This window comes from Salvelinus fontinalis, unplaced genomic scaffold, assembly GCF_029448725.1.
Source record: "Salvelinus fontinalis isolate EN_2023a unplaced genomic scaffold, ASM2944872v1 scaffold_0006, whole genome shotgun sequence".
Lineage (NCBI taxonomy): Eukaryota > Metazoa > Chordata > Actinopteri > Salmoniformes > Salmonidae > Salvelinus > Salvelinus fontinalis.
The window spans coordinates 908904-933561 of NW_026600215.1; the positions used below are offsets into that span (position 1 = coordinate 908904).

The 24658-nt window shown below is 43.6% G+C and overlaps 1 protein-coding gene across 2 annotated transcripts in view; it reads right to left on the bottom strand.

Annotated features, from left to right (window-relative positions):
- The window catches only part of cntn5 (contactin 5), a 737853-nt gene that overhangs the window by 397133 nt on the left and 316062 nt on the right, over nucleotides 1-24658 (bottom strand). Inside the window, exons 4-5 of one of the 2 annotated variants that reach the window (XM_055910389.1) lie at nucleotides 9965-10088; nucleotides 4941-5116 (exon numbers count right to left, since the gene is read on the bottom strand). In XM_055910389.1, coding sequence (XP_055766364.1) covers nucleotides 4941-5116; nucleotides 9965-10088 — 300 coding nt within the window. Of the gene's footprint in view, nucleotides 1-4940; nucleotides 5117-9928; nucleotides 9942-9964; nucleotides 10089-24658 lie in introns of those variants that run through there. The other variant, XM_055910391.1, reaches the window with a different exon arrangement.

Here is a 24658-nt window from a genome sequence, read left to right on the forward strand (position 1 = left end):
CACTCCGGCATAACTCACTTCCTGCTTCCAGAAAGACTAAAGGGTCTTACTGTTTTCTTATTCTAAAATATTCCACTACAAGATTTTTCGCCATAAATCAGAAGTTTTACTGTGGGGTGGTCGACGGATAAATACGATTCAATGCATGAGATTGTACCATGGCAATGTGGAATAACCTTGAGTTTCACAGGGAGGGATAAATGATGGACATTCGTTATGCAAAGAGAGAGAGAGAGCGAGAGCGTGAGAGAGAGAGAGAGAGAGAGCTGCATCCCGGCTGTGTCCCAAATGACACCATATCCCCATCGGGCCACGGTCAAACGTAATGCACTACACGAGGAACAGGGTGCCATTTGAGACTCACCCTGACAGCCCTTTAGTTGCTTGCTGGCCATGTTTAGGAGAAGGGGAGACCAGGAAGTAGGACTATAACACTTTACTAATAAATATTCCAAGGGGAGGAATATTGAATTGTTTAACAGATCTGTTCCAACTTTCAACAGATGATAAATGATCATTGTGTGTAGCAGTTGGACTGTATGAAGTTGTCAAGAATACATAAGGTCATACACACACACACACTGGCAAGCATGCACACACACAAACACACAAACACACACAGACACACACACAGACAGTCACGCACACGCACACATTGGTAAGTCTGGTGACAGGCAGCAGGAGAGGACAGAGGGCTGACCAGACTCAGCAGGCATCAGGATAATGTATTGATCTCTCAGCAGACATCAGGATAATGTATTGATATCTCAGCAGACATCAGTATAATGCATTGATATCTCAGCAGACATCAGGATAATGTATTGATATCTCAGCATGTTAGAGAGGACAGAGGGCTGACCAGACTCAGCAGACATCAGGATAATGTATTGATATCTCAGCAGACATCAGGATAATGTATTGATATCTCAGCAGACATCAGGATAATGTATGGAGATCTCAGCAGACATCAGGATAATGTATTTATATCTCAGCAGACATCAGGATAATGTATTGATATCTCAGCAGACATCCAGATAATGTATTGATATCTCAGCAGACATCAGGATAATGTATTGATATCTCAGCAGACATCAGGATAATGTATTGATATCTCAGCCGACATCAGGATAATGTATTGATATCTCAGCAGACATCAGGATAATGTATTGATCTCTCAGCAGACATCAGGATAATGTATTGATATCTCAGCAGACATCAGGATAATGTATTGGCATCTCAGCAGACATCAGGATAATGTATGGAGATCTCAGCAGACATCAGGATAATGTATTTATATCTCAGCAGACATCAGGATAATGTATTGATCTCTCAGCAGACATCAGGATAATGTATTGATATCTCAGCAGACATCAGGATAATGTATTGATATCTCAGCAGACATCAGGATAATGTATGGAGATCTCAGTGTGTAACAGCAGACCCTATACCTCCTACACACACAATACCCTCATCTTCTCTCTCCCCCTCCCTCCTCCCTCCTCTCCTCCCTCCCTCCCCCCCTCTCTACATGCCCTCCACCTTTTTTTTTCTTCCTAGGGTGTAGATTATCTTTCAAATCTTTCTTCAATGTAATTGTCTTCATCATTTCCAATCCACCATATATACACTATATACATTTTACAGACACAGTATATTTTACATTAGTTAAATATAGTCTGTTTTTAGTCCCATCCTTCAGCTACAGTCAACCCTTCCCATCTATCTCTGAACACCATCCAGTTTAGATTCCTCCACTTTTTGGTATAAGAACCAATATATTAATCTTTAAAACGTATTCACTTCTCACCTGTATCTTATCCTTTCACCATAACACCCCGTATACAACACCACCAACAACAACACAGTCTGTATATTCTCTAGCAGCAACAGTCCACTGACTGAGAATAGTGGAACATAAGCTCCCTGTAGGCATTGCAATAAGGCTTGTATGACCTGTACTCCTGGGGAAACTGTAAGCAAAGGGGCACAGTCGCCCCTGGCCTCGCGGTCGCTATGCTTCCTTGGCTTGTGATGATGTTTTTGGAGCCTGGCCACAGGACTACTGGAGGAAGAGATGGTGGCTGCAACACAAATGGCACCCTATTCTTACACCCTCTCCCCATTGGGCTCTGGTTAAAAGTAGTGCACTATATAGGGAATAGGGTGCTGTTTTACTTCCAATGACCCCACTGCCAGGGCAGCTAAGCACATAGTTAAGGGTACTTCCCATTCAGAAGTCAAACAGTAGTTACAGGGCCTTCAGAAGCTTTTCATACTCCTGGACTTATTCCACATGTTGTTGTGTTACCGCCTGCATTCAAAAGGGATGACATATTTGTTTTTCTTACCAATCTACACAAAATACCCCATGATGACAAAGTGAAAACATGTTTTTAGAAATGTTAGCAAATTTATTGAAAATGAAATACAGAAATATAAAATGTACATAACTATTCAAAATCCTGAGTCAATACCTTGCAGAAGCGCCTTTGGCAGTGATTACAGATGTGAGTCTTTCTGGGTCTCTAAGAGCTTTGCACAACTGGATAATGCAATATTTGCACATTATTATTTTAGAAATACATCAAGCTCTGTCAAATTGGTTGTTGATCATTGCTCGACAACCAGTTTCAGGTATTTCAAGCAGATTTAAGTCAAAACTGTAACTCGGCCACTCAGGAACATTCACTGTCTTCTTGGTAAGCAACTCCAGTGTAGATTTGGCCTTGTGTTTTAGCTTATTGTCCTGCTGAAAGGTGAATTCTTCTCCCAGTGTCTGGGGGAAAACAGACTGAACCAGGTTTTCCTCTAAGATTTTGCCTTTGCTTAGCTCTATTTATTTTTCATCCTGAAAAACTCACCAGTCTGTAATGATTACAAGTATACCCATAACATGATGCAGCCACCACTATAGTTGAAAATATGGAGAGCGGTACTCAGTAATGTGTTTTATTGGATTTGCCCCAAATATAACACTTTGTATTCAGGACAAAAAGTTAATCGCTTTCCCATGTTTTTTGCAGTATTACTTTTGTTGCAAACAGGATGCGTGTTTGGGAATATTTTTATGCTGTACCAGCTTCCTTTTTTTCACTCTGTCAACTAGGTTAGTATTGTGGAGTAGCTACAATGTTGTTGATACATCCTCAGTTCTCTCCTCTCACAGCCATTAAACTCTATAACTGTTTTAAAGTCACCATTATCATCATGGTGAAAATCCCTGACCGGTTTCCTTCCTCTCCGGCAACTGAGTTAGGAAGGACGCCTGTATCTTTGTAGTGACTGGGTGTATCGACACACCATCCAAAGTGTCATTAATAACTTCACCATGCTCAAAGGGATATTTAATGTCTATTTTTTTTGTTTTGTTTACACATCTGCCAATAGGTGCCCTTCTTTGAGAGGGATTGGAAAATCTCCCTGGTCTTTGTGGTTGAATCTGTGTCTGAAATTCACTGCTCGACTGAGGTACCTTACAGATAATTGTATATGTGGGGGTACAGAGATGGAGCAGTCAAAAGAATCGTGTTAAACAAAATTATTGTACACAGAGTGAGTCAATGCAACTTATTATGTGACTTGTTAAGCAGATTTTAACTCCTGAACGTCTTTAGGCTCCTTGCCATAATACATATTGACTCAAGACATTTCAGTTTTAAATGTTTAATTAATTTGTAAACAAACTGAAAAACATAATTCCACAACATGGGGTACTGTGTGTAGGCCAGTGACATAAATCTAAATTGAATCTATATACAATTCAGGCTGTAACATAACAAACTGTGGAAGAAGTCAGGGGGGTGGTGAATACTGGAGAGCCGAACACTGGCTTTCTGAACAACATGGGCTTCAAATAGAATCATCTCAGAGCAGAGAACAACCAAAGGGGTTTTATAATGCCAGAGATGGGCTACTGATAATATGTTCGTCATAACTATTCTGAAAACTACTTAAGAGCCTGTGTTGAGTAAAGCTACTTCAGAGGCTGAAGACTTTTCATGATTTTGGGGGGGAATTATCATGTCACCATAAGATAAAGAATCTGATGGTAAATAAGTATATTTTCTAAATGTTCCATTGACTAAGGACCTGATTTAATCTGTAGCACTATCTATATATACTATATATACACTGCTATCTATATATACTATATATACACTGCTATCTATATATACTATATATACTGCTATCTATATATATATACTATTTATATATACACATATACTGCTATCTATATATACTATATATACTGCTATCTATATATACTAAATATACTGCTATCTATTTATACTATATATACTGCTATCTATATATGCTATATATACTGCTATCTATTTATACTATATATACACTGCTATCTATTTATACTATATATACTGCTATCTATATATATACTCTTTATATATACACATATACTGCTATCTATATATACTATATATGTATATATACTGCTATCTATATATACTGCTATCTATATATATACTATTTATATATACACATATACTGCTATCTATATATACTATATATGTATATATACTGCTATCTATATATACTATATATATACACTGCTATCTATGTATACTATACATATACTGCTATCTATATATACTATACATATACTGCTATCTATATATAATATATATTTACTTCTATCTATATATACTATATATATATATACTGCTATCTATAGCAGTAGTAGTAGTATAGCAAAATATCCGTGTCATAGCTCAACTTATACCGCTTTCACGGAGACTGCTTTCACGATAAACGCTGCATGCAGTATGTAGTCTCAATCGGAAATTACCATTATATCTTAACAAGGATCTTCCACAATACTTCCGCGATGGGGATTGAATCCAGTTTTTTTTTCAGTCTAACAAACTGTATATAATACTGTGTGTAAATGGAGAGATCAGAGAGAGAGAGAGAGATACACTCACAGGCAAACTGTAGCAGGGCATCCCGACTCAGGACCGTCCCGTAGCTGTTCTCCACCTTACACTGGTATCTCCCATAGTCTGCCGTCTCACTGGCGTTGGCTATTATTAAGTTGCCGTCGATCAAGCTGTAACGGTAATCTGCCTCCACGTCCACCGCTGTTCCATTGATGAACCAACTGCAGACATAAACAATGATACCAAAGGGCAGGGTTACATGTAGAATCTGTGGCTCCGATTCTTATGAATATGGACAGATAGATAGAGAAAGGCAGAGATAGACATAGATAAAGAGATTGAGACGGACAGAGAGAAAGGAGAGAGAGAGAGATGGACAGAGAGAGAGAGAGAGAGAGATGGACAGAGAGAGAGAGAGAGAGAGAGAGAGAGAGAGAGAGAGAGAGAGAGAGAGAGAGAGAGAGAGAGAGAGATGGACAGAGAGAAAGGAGAGAGAGAGAGATGGACAGAGAGAGAGAGAGAGAGAGAGATGGACAGAGAGAGAGAGAGAGAGAGATGGACAGAGAGAGAGAGAGAGAGAGATGGACAGAGAGAAAGGAGAGAGAGAGAGATGGACAGAGAAAGGAGAGAGAAAGAGATGGACAGAGAAAGGAGAGAGAGAGAGATGGACAGAGAGAGAGAGAGAGAGAGATGGACAGAGAGAGAGAGAGAGAGAGATGGACAGAGAGAGAGAGAGAGAGAGATGGACAGAGAGAGAGAGAGAGAGAGATGGACAGAGAGAAAGGAGAGAGAGAGAGATGGACAGAGAAAGGAGAGAGAGAGAGATGGACAGAGAGAGAGAGAGAGAGAGAGAGAGAGAGAGAGAAACACACACACACACAGAGACACACACACAGAGAGACACACACAAACACACACAGAGACACACACACAGAGAGAGACACACACAGAGAGAGAGACAAAGATACACACAGAGAGACACACAGAGAGAGACAGAGACACACACAGAGAGATAGAGACACACACAGAGAGAGAGAGCAACATTTCAATTGACTATATTAAAACTGCTTAATTTCCTGAGTGTAGGTTATTTCCCTGACATCTGGAATCAAGGACTCATAACCCCAATCTTTAAGAACGGAGACAAATTTGACCCTAACAATTACAGAGGCATTTGTGTGAACAGTAACCTGTGGAAGGTTTTCTGTAGTATTATACATTTAATTAATAAGCACAATGTCTTGAGTAAAAGCCAACTTGGATTTATACCAAAACATCGCATGACTGATCATATTTAAACCCTACACACCCTGATAGATAAACATGTCCACCAAAATAATACCAACCTACACGCTTGCTTCATCGACTTCCAAAAAGCATTTGATTCTATTTGGCATACAGGACTGATCTACAAAGTTATTGAAAGTGGTGTAGGGGGTAAAACACATGACATAATTAAATCAATGTATACTGGCAATACGTGCAGCATTAAAATGGGCAAGAAAATAACAGAATTCTTTAACCAGGGGCTAAAACTAATTGAATGTGTCATTGAACCAATTGCACTTTATGGCAGCGAGGTGTGGGGTCCACTTGCAAAACAAGATTTCACCAAATGGGACAAACATCCCATTGAAACCCTGCATGCAGAGTTCTGTAAGATTCTCCTACATGTCCAGAGGGAAACTACAAACAATGCATGCAGGGCAGAATTAGGCCAATATCCACTAATAATAAAAACTCAAAAGAGAGCAATTAAGTTTAGGAAACATCTAAAATACAGTGACCCCCTCTCATATCATTACCAAGCCCTGCAATGCCAAGTGCTGAGCAAAGAAAAGAGTCCCCTCATCCAGCTGGTCCTGGGGCTGAATTCACAAACCTGTTCTATTAACACACTGAAGCCTCAGTCCCCTCATCCAGCTGGTCCTGGGGCTGAGTTCACTAACCTGTCCTACTAACACACTGAAGCCTCAGGACCCTCATCCAGCTGGTCCTGGGGCTGAGTTCACTAACCTGTTCTACTAACACACTGAAGCCTCAGGAACAGAACATCCAATCAATGAGAATAAACCACATTACAACACGGTCAAAACAAAACTACATTACTTATTGGGAAACACAAGCACAAACACAGAGCAAAATGCAGTGCTATCTGGCCCTAAATCGACAGTACACCGTAGCTAACTATTTGACTATGGTTACTGATCAAAACCTTAGAAAAACCTTGACAAAGTACAGGCTCAGTGAGCACAGCCTTGCCATTGAGAAGGGTAGACACAGGAAAACATGGCTCCCTGTAGAGGAAAGGCTGTGCAACTACTGCACAACAGCAGAACCTGAGACGGAGCTGCATTTCCTGACAAAATGTCAAAAATATAAAACAATTAGAGAGTGTCATTTTCCCAAATTTGAAACCCTTATTCAAGGTTTCAAAGACCTCTCTGATGAGGATAGGCTACCCGTCCTGTTGGGGGAGGACGCAGAGAGCTGTGGGTTGGCAGCGCACTACATTGCTGCCTGCCATAAGTTGAGGGACAGTGTCTGACAGACCAATCAACCTGCACATGTCCTCTACTGTATGCTTATTGTTATTGTTGAATGTATGGTTATTTTGACACTTAGTTATTGTTGTTACTGTTGTCCCGTTGACCATTTTGATTCTCATTTTTATATTGTAAATAAGCTTTGGCAATATGTACATTGTTACGTCATGCCAATAAAGCAAATTGAATTGAATTGAATTGAATTGAAAGGAGAGAGAGAGAGAGATGGACGGACAGAGAGAGAGAGAGAGAGATGGACAGAGAGAGAAAGGAGAGAGAGAGAGAGATGGACGGACAGAGAGAGAGAGAGAGAGAGATGGACGGAGAGAGAGAGAGAGAGAGAGATGGACGGACAGAGAGAGATGGACGGACAGAGAGAGATGGACGGACAGAGAGAGAGAGATGGACGGACAGAGAGAGAGAGATGGACGGACAGAGAGAGAGAGAGAGATGGACGGACAGAGAGAAGAGAGAGAGAGAGAGATGGACGGACAGAGAGAGAGAGAGAGAGACAGATGGACGGACAGAGAGAGAGAGAAAGAGATAGACGGACAGAGAGAGAGAGAGAGAGAGAGAGAGAGAGAGAGAGATGGACGGACAGAGAGAGAGAGAGAGAGAGATGGACGGACAGAGAGAGATGGACGGACAGAGAGAGAGAGAGAGATGGACGGACAGAGAGAGAGAGAGAGAGAGAGAGAGAGAGAGAGAGAGAGAGAGAGAGAGAGAGAGAGAGAGAGAGAGAGAGAGAGAGAGAGAGGAGAGAGAGAGAGAGAGAGAGATGGACAGAGAGAGAGAGAGAGACAGAGACAGAGAGAGAGAGAGAGAGAGAGAGAGAGAGAGAGAGAGAGAGAGAGAGAGAGAGAGAGAGAGAGAGAGAGAGAGAGAGAGAGAGAGACTAAACTATTTGCAAATCATTACAACACTGTACATAAACATAATATGACATTTTCAATGTCTTTATTGCAATTCAAATTGAAATTGATATAGACAGAGAGCCCACTGCCCACAGGGCTAGATATAGAGATAGAGTCATACCTGTATACAGGTACATGGTTATAGATAGAGATAGAGTCATACCTGTATACAGGTACATGGTTAGAGATAGAGATAGAGATAGAGTCATACCTGTATACAGGTACATGGTTAGAGATAGAGATAGAGTCATACCTGTATGCAGGTACATGGTTAGAGATAGATATAGAGATAGAGTCATACCTGTATACAGGTACATGGTTAGAGATAGAGATAGAGATAGAGTCATACCTGTATACAGGTACATGGTTAGAGATAGAGATAGAGATAGAGATAGAGTCATACCTGTATACAGGTACATGGTTAGAGATAGATATAGAGATAGAGTCATACCTGTATACAGGTACATGGTTAGAGATAGAGATAGAGTCATACCTGTATGCAGGTACATGGTTAGAGATAGAGATAGAGATAGAGTCATACCTGTATACAGGTACATGGTTAGAGATAGAGATAGAGTCATACCTGTATGCAGGTACATGGTTAGAGATATAGATAGAGTCATACCTGTATACAGGTACAGGGTTAGAGATAGAGATAGAGTCATACCTGTATACAGGTACAGGGTTAGAGATAGAGTCATACCTGTATGCAGGTACAGGGTTAGAGATATAGATAGAGATAGAGATAGAGTCATACCTGTATGCAGGTACATGGTTAGAGATAGAGATAGAGTCATACCTGTATACAGGTACATGGTTAGAGATAGAGATAGAGTCATACCTGTATACAGGTACATGGTTAGAGATAGAGTCATACCTGTATGCAGGTACAGGGTTAGAGATAGAGATAGAGTCATACCTGTATACAGGTACAGGGTTAGAGATAGAGATAGAGTCATACCTGTATACAGGTACAGGGTTAGAGATAGAGTCATACCTGTATGCAGGTACAGGGTTAGAGATATAGATAGAGATAGAGATAGAGTCATACCTGTATGCAGGTACATGGTTAGAGATAGAGATAGAGTCATACCTGTATACAGGTACAGGGTTAGAGATAGAGTCATACCTGTATGCAGGTACAGGGTTAGAGATATAGATAGAGATAGAGATAGAGTCATACCTGTATGCAGGTACATGGTTAGAGATAGAGATAGAGTCATACCTGTATACAGGTACATGGTTAGAGATAGAGATAGAGTCATACCTGTATACAGGTACAGGGTTAGAGATAGAGTCATACCTGTATGCAGGTACAGGGTTAGAGATAGAGATAGAGTCATACCTGTATACAGGTACAGGGTTAGAGATAGAGATAGAGTGATACCTGTATCCAGGTACATGGTTAGAGATATAGATAGAGATAGATTCATACCTGTATTCAGGTACAGGGTTAGATATAGAGATAGAGTCATACCTGTATACAGGTACAGGGTTAGAGATATAGATAGAGATATAGTCATACCTGTATACAGGTACAGGGTTAGAGACAGAGATAGAGATATAGTCATACCTGTATACAGGTGCAGGGTTAGAGATAGAGTCATACCTGTATACAGGTGCAGGGTTGCCTCTGGCTTCACAGCTCATCATAACTTTCTTCTCCTCAGAGTCCAGCGCAAATATGGCGTCATGTGGTTCCTGGACGAACACCGGCCCCAACTCTTCACGCTCTGAATGACACAGAAGTTCATGAGGAGTTTAGATAAGAGGGTCACATTGAAGAAATATGACACGCTGAAAAGTCTGTGGGAATTCTTCCTCCTGGAAAGCAAGACAAAATACACCAAAAAAAGGCATTTCTTATTTTTGTTCTATTTGTGTGTGTAAACAACCCTTCCTTTTTCAGAGGGAGTAAAACCATCACTAAATCAGATGGTTTTAGAGGGAGTAACACCATCACTAAATCAGATGGTTTTAGAGGGAGTAACACCATCACTAAATCAGATGGTTGTAGAGGGAGTAACACCAACACTAAATCATTCAGCAATAAATCAGATGGTTGTAGAGGGAGTAACACCATCACTAAATCAGATGGTTTTAGAGGGAGTAACACCATCACTAAATCAGATGGTTTTAGAGGGAGTAACACCATCACTAAATCAGATGGTTTTAGAGGGAGTAACACCAACACTAAATCAGATGGTTTTAGAGGGAGTAACACCATCACTAAATCAGATGGTTTTAGAGGGAGTAACACCATCACTAAATCAGATGGTTTTAGAGGGAGTAACACCATCACTAAATCAGATGGTTTTAGAGGGAGTAACACCATCACTAAATCAGATGGTTTTAGAGGGAGTAACACCATCACTAAATCAGATGGTTTTAGAGGGAGTAACACCATCACTAAATCAGATGGTTGTAGAGGGAGTAACACCATCACTAAATCAGATGGTTTTAGAGGGAGTAACACCATCACTAAATCATTCACCGTCACATCATAGAGTGCGGCACTAAGTCCGCACTCAATGAGCTGTATAAAGACCATAAGCAAACAGGAAAACGCTCATCCAGAGGTGGCGCTCCTAGTGGCCGGGGACTTTAATGCAGGGAAACTCAAATCCGTTTTACCTCTTTTCTACCAGCATGTTAAATGTGCAACCAGAGGGAAAAAACTCTAGACCACCTTTACTCCACACACAGAGATACGTACAAAGCTCTCCCTCGCCCTCCATTTGGCAAATCTAACCATAATTCTATCCTCCTGATTCCTGATTACAAGGAAACATTTAAGAAGGAAGCACCAATGACTCGGTCAATAAAAAAGTGGTCAGATGAAGCAGATGCTAAACTACAGGACTGTTTTGCTAGCACAGACTGAAATATGTTCCGGGATTCTTCCAATGGCATTGAGGACTACACCACATCAGTCACTGGCTTCATCAATAAGTGCATCGATGACGTCATCCCCACAGTGACTGTACGTACATACCCCAACCAGAAGCCATGGATTACAGGCAACATCCGCACTGAGGTAAAGGGTAGAGCTGCCGCTTTCAAGGAGCAGGACTCTAAACCGGAAGCTTACAAGAAATCCCGCTATGCCCTCCGACGAACCATCAAACAGGCAAAGCTCAGGCAAAGATCGAATCGTACTATAACAGCTCCGACGCTCGTCGGAAGTGGCAGGGCTTGCAAACTATTACAGACTACAAAGGGAAGCACAGCCGAGAACTAGTAACACTGAAACATGCATGAGAGCATCAGCTGTTCCGGACGACTGTATGATCACGCTCTCCGTAGCCGACGTGACTAAGACCTTTAAACAGGTCAACATTCACAAGGCCGTAGGGCCAGACGGATTACCAGGACGTGTACTCCGAGCATGCACTGACCAACTGGCAAGTGTCTTCACTGACATTTTCAACCTCTCCCTGTCTGAGTCTGTAATACCAACATGTTTCAAGCAGACCACCATAGTCCCTGTGTCCAAGAACAATAAGGTAACCTGCCTAAATGACAACCGACCCGTGGCACTCACGCATGTAGCCATGAACTTCTTTGAAAGGCTGGTAATGGCCCATATCAACACAGTTATCCCAGAAACCCTAGACCCACACCAATTTACATACCGCCCCAACAGATCCACAGATGATGTAATCTCTATTGCACTCCACATTGCACTACCTTCATTGACTACAGCTCAGCATTCAACACCAAAGTTCCCTGAAAGCTCATCACTAAGCTAAGGACCCTGGGACTAAACACCTACCTCTGCAACTGGATCCTGGACTTCCTGACTTCCCACCACCCCCAGGTGGTAGGGGTAGGTAACAAAACATCCGCCAAGCTGATCCTCAACACAGGGGCCCCTCAGGGGTCCGTGCTCAGCCCCCTCCTGTACTCCCTTTTCACTCATGACTGCTTGACCAGGCACGACTCCAAAACCATCATTAAGTTTGCTGATGACACGACAGCCTGATCACCGACAACGACGAGACAGCCTATAGGGAGGAGGTCAATACATTCCTGGCCCCGGTGTTGAGGATCAGGGTGGCAAATGTGTTGTTACTATGGTGTTGAACGCTGACCTGTAGTCAATGAACAGCATTCTCACATAGGTGTTTCTCTTGTCCAGGTGGGAAAGGGCAGTGCGGAGCGCGATTGAGATTGTGTCATCTGTGGATCTGTTGGGGCGAATTGGAGTGGGTCTAGGGTTTCCAGCTGGTGTTGATGTGAGACCAGCCTTTTCAAAGAACGTCATGGCTACAGACGTGAGTTCTCTGGAGTGATGAATCACGCTTCACCATACGGCAGTCCGACGGGCAAATCTGGGTTTGGCGGATGCCAGGAGAATGCATAGTGTCAACTGTAAAGTTTGGTGGAGGAGGAATATTAGTCTGGGGCTGTTTTTCATGGTTCGGGCTTGGCCTCTTAGTTCCAGTGAAGGGAAATCTTAACGTAACAGCATACAATGACGTTCTAGATTATTCTGTGCTTCCAACTTTGTGGCAACAGCTTGGGAAAGGCTCTTTCCTGTTTCAGCATGACAATGCCCCTGTGCACAAAGCGAAGTCCATACAGAAATGGTTTGTTGAGATTGGTATGGAAGAACTTGACTGGCCTGCACAAATCACTGACCTCAACCCCATCGAACACCTTTGGGATGAATTGAAACGCCGACTGCGAGCCAGGCCTAATCGCCCAACATCAGTGCCCAACCTCACAAATGCTCTTGTGGCTGAATGAAAGCAAGTCCCGGCAGCAATGTCCCATCATCTAGTTGAAAGCAATCACAGAAGAGTGGAGGCTGTTCTAGTAGTAAAGGGGGACCAACTCCATATTAATGCCCCTGATTTTGGAATGAGGTGTTCGATGAGCAGGTTCCCACATACTTTGGGCCATGTAGTGTACACGGAGTATACCAAACATTAGGAACACCTTCCAAATATTGAGTTTCACCTGGTCAGTCTATGTCATGGAAAGAAAAGGTGTTCCTAATGTTTTGTAAACTCAGTGCATGACTCTCTATTATGCATGGAAATATTTTGGAACCGATTTCCAAAATAACAATGACTTGGAGCTGATATGCTGGTGTTTTTTTTTACTGTCTTTGATGGGTGGCAAATAAATGGATCTAAATCTAAACATTTGTTCTGCACTTTTCTGGTCCTTCCTACGTAAGACAGGACACAGCACACTGCAGGCCTTTTCTGGGCATTAGCTGGGAAGTAGAGTGCTCTCCATCTAGCTTAATGGCTATTAATCCATAGCATGAAGTGGGGTTACTAAAAGCAGCTAGCTAGCGGTGCTGGCACTGAGTTACAGTCAGATTCTGCTTCAGGACATGGAGATGAGAGGAGGATTGCGTCCCAAAATAGTAGTGCATGGCTCTGGTCCAAAGTAATGCACTATGTATGGAATAGGGTGCACTATGTAGGGAATAGGGTGCACTATGTAGGGAATTTAATGCACTATGTAGGGAATAGGATGCACTATGTAGGGATTAGGGTGCACTATGTAGGGAATAGGGTGCACTATGTAGGGAATAGGGTGCACTATGTAGGGAATAGGGTGCACTATGTAGGGAATAGGGTGCACTATGTAGGGAATTTAATGCACTATGTAGGTAATAGGATGCACTATGTAGGGAATAGGATGCACTATGTAGGGATTAGGGTGCACTATGTAGGGAATAGGGTGCACTATGTAGGGAATAGGGTGCACTATGTAGGGAATAGGGTGCACTATGTAGGGAATAGGGTGCACTATGTAGGGAATTTAATGCACTATGTAGGGAATAGGATGCACTATGTAGGGAATAGGATGCACTATGTAGGGAATAGGGTGCATTATGTAGGGATTAGGGTGCACTATGTAGGGAATAGGGTGCACTATGTAGGGAATAGGGTGCTCTATGTAGGGAATAGGGTGCACTATGTAGGGAATAGGATGCACTATGTAGGGAATATGATGCACTATGTAGGGAATAGGATGCACTATGTATGGAATAGGGTGCACTATGTAGGAAATAGGGTGCACTATGTAGGGAATATGATGCACTATGTAGGGAATAGGATGCACTATGTATGGAATAGGGTGTCATTTGGGACGCATAGGGAAGAGCAGAAATGTTGTCCTGTCCCAACACAGAAAAACACTAAAAAGAAAATAACTGGATAAATACACTGTTAATAAAGATCTGGCTCACCACTGAGGCCTATGACTTCAAGGCTTTGAAAAAGATGGAAAAAATTAGGATGAGCCACATGCTGGAAACACAGAGAGCTTTGTTAGAGAATATGTGGAGAGAAAACCATCCTCCCCTTAGTCCCACTAACAGATAGACATGATCCCACCAGCCTCCCCTTAGTACCACTAACAGATAGACATGATACCACCAGCCTTAGTACCACTAACAGATTGACATGATACCACCAGCCTCCCCTTAGTACCACTAACAGATAGACATGATACCACCAGCCTCCCCTTAGTACCACTAACAGATTGACATGATACCACCAGCCTCCTCTTAGTACCACTAACAGATAGACATGATACCACCAGCCTCCCCTTAGTACTACTAACAGATAGACATGATACCACCAGCCTCCTCTTAGTACCACTAACAGATAGACATGATACCACCAGCCTCCCCTTAGTACTACTAACAGATAGACATGATACCACCAGCCTTAGTACCACTAACAGATAGACATGATACCACCAGCCTCCCCTTAGTACCACTAACAGATTGACATGATACCACCAGCCTCCTCTTAGTACCACTAACAGATAGACATGATACCACCAGCCTCCTCTTAGTACCACTAACAGATAGACATGATACCACCAGCCTTAGTACCACTAACAGATAGACATGATACCACCAGCCTCCTCTTAGTACCACTAACAGATAGACATGATACCACCAGCCTCCTCTTAGTACCACTAACAGATAGACATGATACCACCAGCCTCCCCTTAGTACCACTAACAGATAGACATGATACCACCAGCCTCCCCTTAGTACCACTAACAGATAGACATGATACCACCAGCCTCCCCTTAGTACCACTAACAGATAGACATGATACCACCAGCCTCCTCTTAGTACCACTAACAGATAGACATGATACCACCAGCCTTAGTACCACTAACAGATAGACATGATACCACCAGCCTCCCCTTAGTACCACTAACAGATAGACATGATACCACCAGCCTCCCCTTAGTACCACTAACAGATAGACATGATACCACCAGCCTCCCCTTAGTACCACTAACAGATAGACATGATACCACCAGCCTCCCCTTAGTACCACTAACAGATAGACATGATACCACCAGCCTCCCCTTAGTACCACTAACAGATAGACATGATACCACCAGCCTCCTCTTAGTACCACTAACAGATTGACATGATACCACCAGCCTCCTCTTAGTACCACTAACAGATAGACATGATACCACCAGCCTCCCCTTAGTACCACTAACAGATAGACATGATACCACCAGCCTCCTCTTAGTACCACTAACAGATAGACATGATACCACCAGCCTCCCCTTAGTACCACTAACAGATAGACATGATACCACCAGCCTCCCCTTAGTACCACTAACAGATAGACATGATACCACCAGCCTCCCCTTAGTACCACTAACAGATAGACATGATACCACCAGCCTCCCCTTAGTACCACTAACAGATAGACATGATACCACCAGCCTCCTCTTAGTACCACTAACAGATAGACATGATACCACCAGCCTCCCCTTAGTACCACTAACAGATAGACATGATACCACCAGCCTCCCCTTAGTACCACTAACAGATAGACATGATACCACCAGCCTTAGTACCACTAACAGATTGACATGATACCACCAGCCTCCCCTTAGTACCACTAACAGATAGACATGATACCACCAGCCTCCCCTTAGTACCACTAACAGATTGACATGATACCACCAGCCTCCTCTTAGTACCACTAACAGATAGACATGATACCACCAGCCTCCCCTTAGTACTACTAACAGATAGACATGATACCACCAGCCTCCTCTTAGTACCACTAACAGATAGACATGATACCACCAGCCTCCCCTTAGTACTACTAACAGATAGACATGATACCACCAGCCTTAGTACCACTAACAGATAGACATGATACCACCAGCCTCCCCTTAGTACCACTAACAGATTGACATGATACCACCAGCCTCCTCTTAGTACCACTAACAGATAGACATGATACCACCAGCCTCCTCTTAGTACCACTAACAGATAGACATGATACCACCAGCCTTAGTACCACTAACAGATAGACATGATACCACCAGCCTCCTCTTAGTACCACTAACAGATAGACATGATACCACCAGCCTCCTCTTAGTACCACTAACAGATAGACATGATACCACCAGCCTCCCCTTAGTACCACTAACAGATAGACATGATACCACCAGCCTCCCCTTAGTACCACTAACAGATAGACATGATACCACCAGCCTCCCCTTAGTACCACTAACAGATAGACATGATACCACCAGCCTCCTCTTAGTACCACTAACAGATAGACATGATACCACCAGCCTTAGTACCACTAACAGATAGACATGATACCACCAGCCTCCCCTTAGTACCACTAACAGATAGACATGATACCACCAGCCTCCCCTTAGTACCACTAACAGATAGACATGATACCACCAGCCTCCCCTTAGTACCACTAACAGATAGACATGATACCACCAGCCTCCCCTTAGTACCACTAACAGATAGACATGATACCACCAGCCTCCCCTTAGTACCACTAACAGATAGACATGATACCACCAGCCTCCTCTTAGTACCACTAACAGATTGACATGATACCACCAGCCTCCTCTTAGTACCACTAACAGATAGACATGATACCACCAGCCTCCCCTTAGTACCACTAACAGATAGACATGATACCACCAGCCTCCTCTTAGTACCACTAACAGATAGACATGATACCACCAGCCTCCCCTTAGTACCACTAACAGATAGACATGATACCACCAGCCTCCCCTTAGTACCACTAACAGATAGACATGATACCACCAGCCTCCCCTTAGTACCACTAACAGATAGACATGATACCACCAGCCTCCCCTTAGTACCACTAACAGATAGACATGATACCACCAGCCTCCTCTTAGTACCACTAACAGATAGACATGATACCACCAGCCTCCCCTTAGTACCACTAACAGATAGACATGATACCACCAGCCTCCCCTTAGTACCACTAACAGATAGACATGATACCACCAGCCTCCTCTTAGTACCACTAACAGATAGACATGATACCACCAGCCTTAGTACCACTAACAGATTGACATGATACCACCAGCCTTAGTACCACTAACAGATAGACATGATACCACCAGCCTCCCCTTAGTACCACTAACAGATAGACATGATACCACCAGCCTCCTCTTAGTACCACTAACAGATAGACATGATACCACCAGCCTCCCCTTAGTACCACTAACAGATTGACATGATACCACCAGCCTCCCCTTAGTACCACTAACAGATAGACATGATACCACCAGCCTTAGTACCACTAACAGATTGACATGATACCACCAGCCTCCCCTTAGTACTACTAACAGATAGACATGATACCACCAGCCTTAGTACCACTAACAGATAGACATGATACCACCAGCCTCCTCTTAGTACCACTAACAGATATACATGATACCACCAGCCTCCCCTTAGTACCACTAACAGATAGACATGATACCACCAGCCTCCTCTTAGTACCACTAACAGATAGACATGATACCACCAGCCTCCCCTTAGTACCACTAACAGATAGACATGATACCACCAGCCTCCTCTTAGTACCACTAACAGATAGACATGATACCACCAGCCTCTCCTTAGTACCACTAACAGATAGACATGATACCACCAGCCTCCTCTTAGTACCACTAACAGATAGACATGATACCACCAGCCTCCCCTTAGTACCACTAACAGATATACATGATACCACCAGCCTTAGTACCACTAACAGATAGACATGATACCACCAGCCTTAGTACCACTAACAGATAGACATGATACCACCAGCCTCCCCTTAGTACCACTAACAGATAGACATGATACCACCAGCCTCCCCTTAGTACCACTAACAGATAGACATGATACCACCAGCCTCCTCTTAGTACCACTAACAGATTGACATGATACCACCAGCCTCCCCTTAGTACCACTAACAGATAGACATGATACCACCAGCCTCCCCTTAGTACCACTAACAGATAGACATGATACCACCAGCCTCCTCTTAGTACCACTAACAGATAGACATGATACCACCAGCCTCCTCTTAGTACCACTAACAGATAGACATGATACCACCAGCCTCCCCTTAGTACCACTAACAGATAGACATGATACCACCAGCCTCCTCTTAGTACCACTAACAGATAGACATGATACCACCAGCCTCCCCTTAGTACCACTAACAGATAGACATGATACCACCAGCCTCCTCTTAGTACCACTAACAGATAGACATGATACCACCAGCCTCCTCTTAGTACCACTAACAGATAGACATGATACCACCAGCCTTAGTACCACTAACAGATAGACATGATACCACCAGCCTCCTCTTAGTACCACTAACAGATTGACATGATACCACCAGCCTTAGTACCACTAACAGATAGACATGATACCACCAGCCTCCTCTTAGTACCACTAACAGATAGACATGATACCACCAGCCTTAGTACCACTAACAGATAGACATTAAACCACCAGCCTCCCCTTAGTACCACTAACAGATAGACATGATACCACCAGCCTTAGTACCACTAACAGATAGACATGATACCACCAGCCTCCTCTTAGTACCACTAACAGATAGACATGATACCACCAGCCTCCTCTTAGTACCACTAACAGATAGACATGATACCACCAGCCTCCTCTTAGTACCACTAACAGATAGACATGATACCACCAGCCTCCTCTTAGTACCACTAACAGATTGACATGATACCACCAGCCTTAGTACCACTAACAGATAGACATGATACCACCAGCCTCCTCTTAGTACCACTAACAGATTGACATGATACCACCAGCCTTAGTACCACTAACAGATAGACATGATACCACCAGCCACCCCTTAGTACCACTAACAGATAGACATGATACCACCAGCCTTAGTACCACTAACAGATAGACATGATACCACCAGCCTTAGTACCACTAACAGATTGACATGATACCACCAGCCTCCTCTTAGTACCACTAACAGATAGACATGATACCACCAGCCTCCTCTTAGTACCACTAACAGATAGACATGATACCACCAGCCTCCTCTTAGTACCACTAACAGATAGACATGATACCACCAGCCTCCTCTTAGTACCACTAACAGATAGACATGATACCACCAGCCTCCCCTTAGTACCACTAACAGATAGACATGATACCACCAGCCTTAGTACCACTAACAGATAGACATGATACCACCAGCCTCCCCTTAGTACCACTAACAGATAGACATGATACCACCAGCCTCCCCTTAGTACCACTAACAGATAGACATGATACCACCAGCCTCCCCTTAGTACCACTAACAGATAGACATGATACCACCAGCCTCCCCTTAGTACCACTAACAGATTGACATGATACCACCAGCCTCCTCTTAGTACCACTAACAGATAGACATGATACCACCAGCCTCCCCTTAGTACCACTAACAGATAGACATGATACCACCAGCCTCCCCTTAGTACCACTAACAGATAGACATGATACCACCAGCCTCCCCTTAGTACCACTAACAGATAGACATGATACCACCAGCCTCCCCTTAGTACCACTAACAGATAGACATGATACCACCAGCCTCCCCTTAGTACCACTAACAGATAGACATGATACCACCAGCCTCCCCTTAGTACCACTAACAGATTGACATGATACCACCAGCCTTAGTACCACTAACAGATAGACATGATACCACCAGCCTTAGTACCACTAACAGATAGACATGATACCACCAGCCTCCCCTTAGTACCACTAACAGATTGACATGATACCACCAGCCTCCCCTTAGTACCACTAACAGATAGACATGATACCACCAGCCTCCTCTTAGTACCACTAACAGATAGACATGATACCACCAGCCTCCTCTTAGTACCACTAACAGATAGACATGATACCACCAGCCTCCTCTTAGTACCACTAACAGATAGACATGATACCACCAGCCTTAGTACCACTAACAGATAGACATGATACCACCAGCCTCCTCTTAGTACCACTAACAGATAGACATGATACCACCAGCCTCCTCTTAGTACCACTAACAGATAGACATGATACCACCAGCCTCCTCTTAGTACCACTAACAGATAGACATGATACCACCAGCCTCCTCTTAGTACCACTAACAGATTGACATGATACCACCAGCCTCCTCTTAGTACCACTAACAGATAGACATGATACCACCAGCCTCCCCTTAGTACCACTAACAGATAGACATGATACCACCAGCCTTAGTACCACTAACAGATAGACATGATACCACCAGCCTCCTCTTAGTACCACTAACAGATTGACATGATACCACCAGCCTCCCCTTAGTACCACTAACAGATAGACATGATACCACCAGCCTCCCCTTAGTACCACTAACAGATAGACATGATACCACCAGCCTTAGTACCACTAACAGATAGACATGATACCACCAGCCTTAGTGCCACTAACAGATTGACATGATACCACCAGCCTCCCCTTAGTACCACTAACAGATAGACATGATACCACCAGCCTCCCCTTAGTACCACTAACAGATTGACATGATACCACCAGCCTCCCCTTAGTACCACTAACAGATAGACATGATACCACCAGCCTCCCCTTAGTACCACTAACAGATAGACATGATACCACCAGCCTCCTCTTAGTACCACTAACAGATTGACATGATACCACCAGCCTCCCCTTAGTACCACTAACAGATAGACATGATACCACCAGCCTCCCCTTAGTACCACTAACAGATTGACATGATACCACCAGCCTTAGTACCACTAACAGATAGACATGATACCACCAGCCTCCCCTTAGTACCACTAACAGATAGACATGATACCACCAGCCTCCTCTTAGTACCACTAACAGATAGACATGATACCACCAGCCTCCTCTTAGTACCACTAACAGATAGACATGATACCACCAGCCTCCTCTTAGTACCACTAACAGATAGACATGATACCACCAGCCTCCTCTTAGTACCACTAACAGATAGACATGATACCACCAGCCTTAGTACCACTAACAGATAGACATGATACCACCAGCCTCCCCTTAGTACCACTAACAGATAGACATGATACCACCAGCCTTAGTACCACTAACAGATAGACATGATACCACCAGCCTTAGTACCACTAACAGATAGACATGATACCACCAGCCTCCCCTTAGTACCACTAACAGATAGACATGATACCACCAGCCTCCTCTTAGTACCACTAACAGATAGACATGATACCACCAGCCTCCTCTTAGTACCACTAACAGATAGACATGATACCACCAGCCTCCCCTTAGTACCACTAACAGATAGACATGATACCACCAGCCTTAGTACCACTAACAGATAGACATGATACCACCAGCCTTAGTACCACTAACAGATAGACATGATACCACCAGCCTCCCCTTAGTACCACTAACAGATAGACATGATACCACCAGCCTCCTCTTAGTACCACTAACAGATAGACATGATACCACCAGCCTCCCCTTAGTACCACTAACAGATAGACATGATACCACCAGCCTCCCCTTAGTACCACTAACAGATAGACATGATACCACCAGCCTTAGTACCACTAACAGATAGACATGATACCACCAGCCTCCCCTTAGTACCACTAACAGATAGACATTAAACCACCAGCCTCCCCTTAGTACCACTAACAGATAGACATTAAACCACCAGCCTCCCCTTAGTACCACTAACAGATAGACATGATACCACCAGCCTCCCCTTAGTACCACTAACAGATAGACATGATACCACCAGCCTTAGTGCCACTAACAGATAGACATGATACCACCAGCCTCCTCTTAGTACCACTAACAGATAGACATGATACCACCAGCCTCCTCTTAGTACCACTAACAGATAGACATGATACCACCAGCCTTAGTACCACTAACAGATAGACATGATACCACCAGCCTCCTCTTAGTACCACTAACAGATAGACATGATACCACCAGCCTCCTCTTAGTACCACTAACAGATAGACATGATACCACCAGCCTTAGTACCACTAACAGATAGACATGATACCACCAGCCTCCCCTTAGTACCACTAACAGATAGACATGATACCACCAGCCTCCTCTTAGTACCACTAACAGATAGACATGATACCACCAGCCTTAGTACCACTAACAGATAGACATGATACCACCAGCCTTAGTACCACTAACAGATAGACATGATACCACCAGCCTCCCCTTAGTACCACTAACAGATAGACATGATACCACCAGCCTCCTCTTAGTACCACTAACAGATAGACATGATACCACCAGCCTCCTCTTAGTACCACTAACAGATAGACATGATACCACCAGCCTCCCCTTAGTACCACTAACAGATAGACATGATACCACCAGCCTCCTCTTAGTACCACTAACAGATTGACATGATACCACCAGCCTCCCCTTAGTACCACTAACAGATAGACATGATACCACCAGCCTCCCCTTAGTACCACTAACAGATAGACATGATACCACCAGCCTTAGTACCACTAACAGATAGACATGATACCACCAGCCTCCCCTTAGTACCACTAACAGATAGACATGATACCACCAGCCTCCTCTTAGTACCACTAACAGATTGACATGATACCACCAGCCTCCTCTTAGTACCACTAACAGATTGACATGATACCACCAGCCTTAGTACCACTAACAGATAGACATGATACCACCAGCCTCCCCTTAGTACCACTAACAGATAGACATGATACCACCAGCCTTAGTACCACTAACAGATAGACATGATACCACCAGCCTCCCCTTAGTACCACTAACAGATAGACATGATACCACCAGCCTCCTCTTAGTACCACTAACAGATAGACATGATACCACCAGCCTTAGTACCACTAACAGATAGACATGATACCACCAGCCTCCTCTTAGTACCACTAACAGATAGACATGATACCACCAGCCTTAGTACCACTAACAGATAGACATGATACCACCAGCCTCCCCTTAGTACCACTAACAGATAGACATGATACCACCAGCCTTAGTACCACTAACAGATAGACATGATACCACCAGCCTTAGTACCACTAACAGATAGACATGATACCACCAGCCTTAGTACCACTAACAGATTGACATGATACCACCAGCCTCCCCTTAGTACCACTAACAGATAGACATGATACCACCAGCCTCCCCTTAGTACCACTAACAGATAGACATGATACCACCAGCCTTAGTACCACTAACAGATAGACATGATACCACCAGCCTCCTCTTAGTACCACTAACAGATAGACATGATACCACCAGCCTTAGTACCACTAACAGATAGACATGATACCACCAGCCTTAGTACCACTAACAGATAGACATGATACCACCAGCCTCCCCTTAGTACCACTAACAGATTGACATGATACCACCAGCCTCCTCTTAGTACCACTAACAGATAGACATGATACCACCAGCCTCCTCTTAGTACCACTAACAGATAGACATGATACCACCAGCCTCCTCTTAGTACCACTAACAGATAGACATGATACCACCAGCCTCCCCTTAGTACCACTAACAGATAGACATGATACCACCAGCCTCCCCTTAGTACCACTAACAGATAGACATGATACCACCAGCCTCCTCTTAGTACCACTAACAGATAGACATGATACCACCAGCCTTAGTACCACTAACAGATAGACATGATACCACCAGCCTCCCCTTAGTACCACTAACAGATAGACATGATACCACCAGCCTTAGTACCACTAACAGATAGACATGATACCACCAGACTCCCCTTAGTACCACTAACAGATAGACATGATACCACCAGCCTTAGTACCACTAACAGATAGACATGATACCACCAGCCTCCCCTTAGTACCACTAACAGATAGACATGATACCACCAGCCTCCTCTTAGTACCACTAACAGATAGACATGATACCACCAGCCTCCTC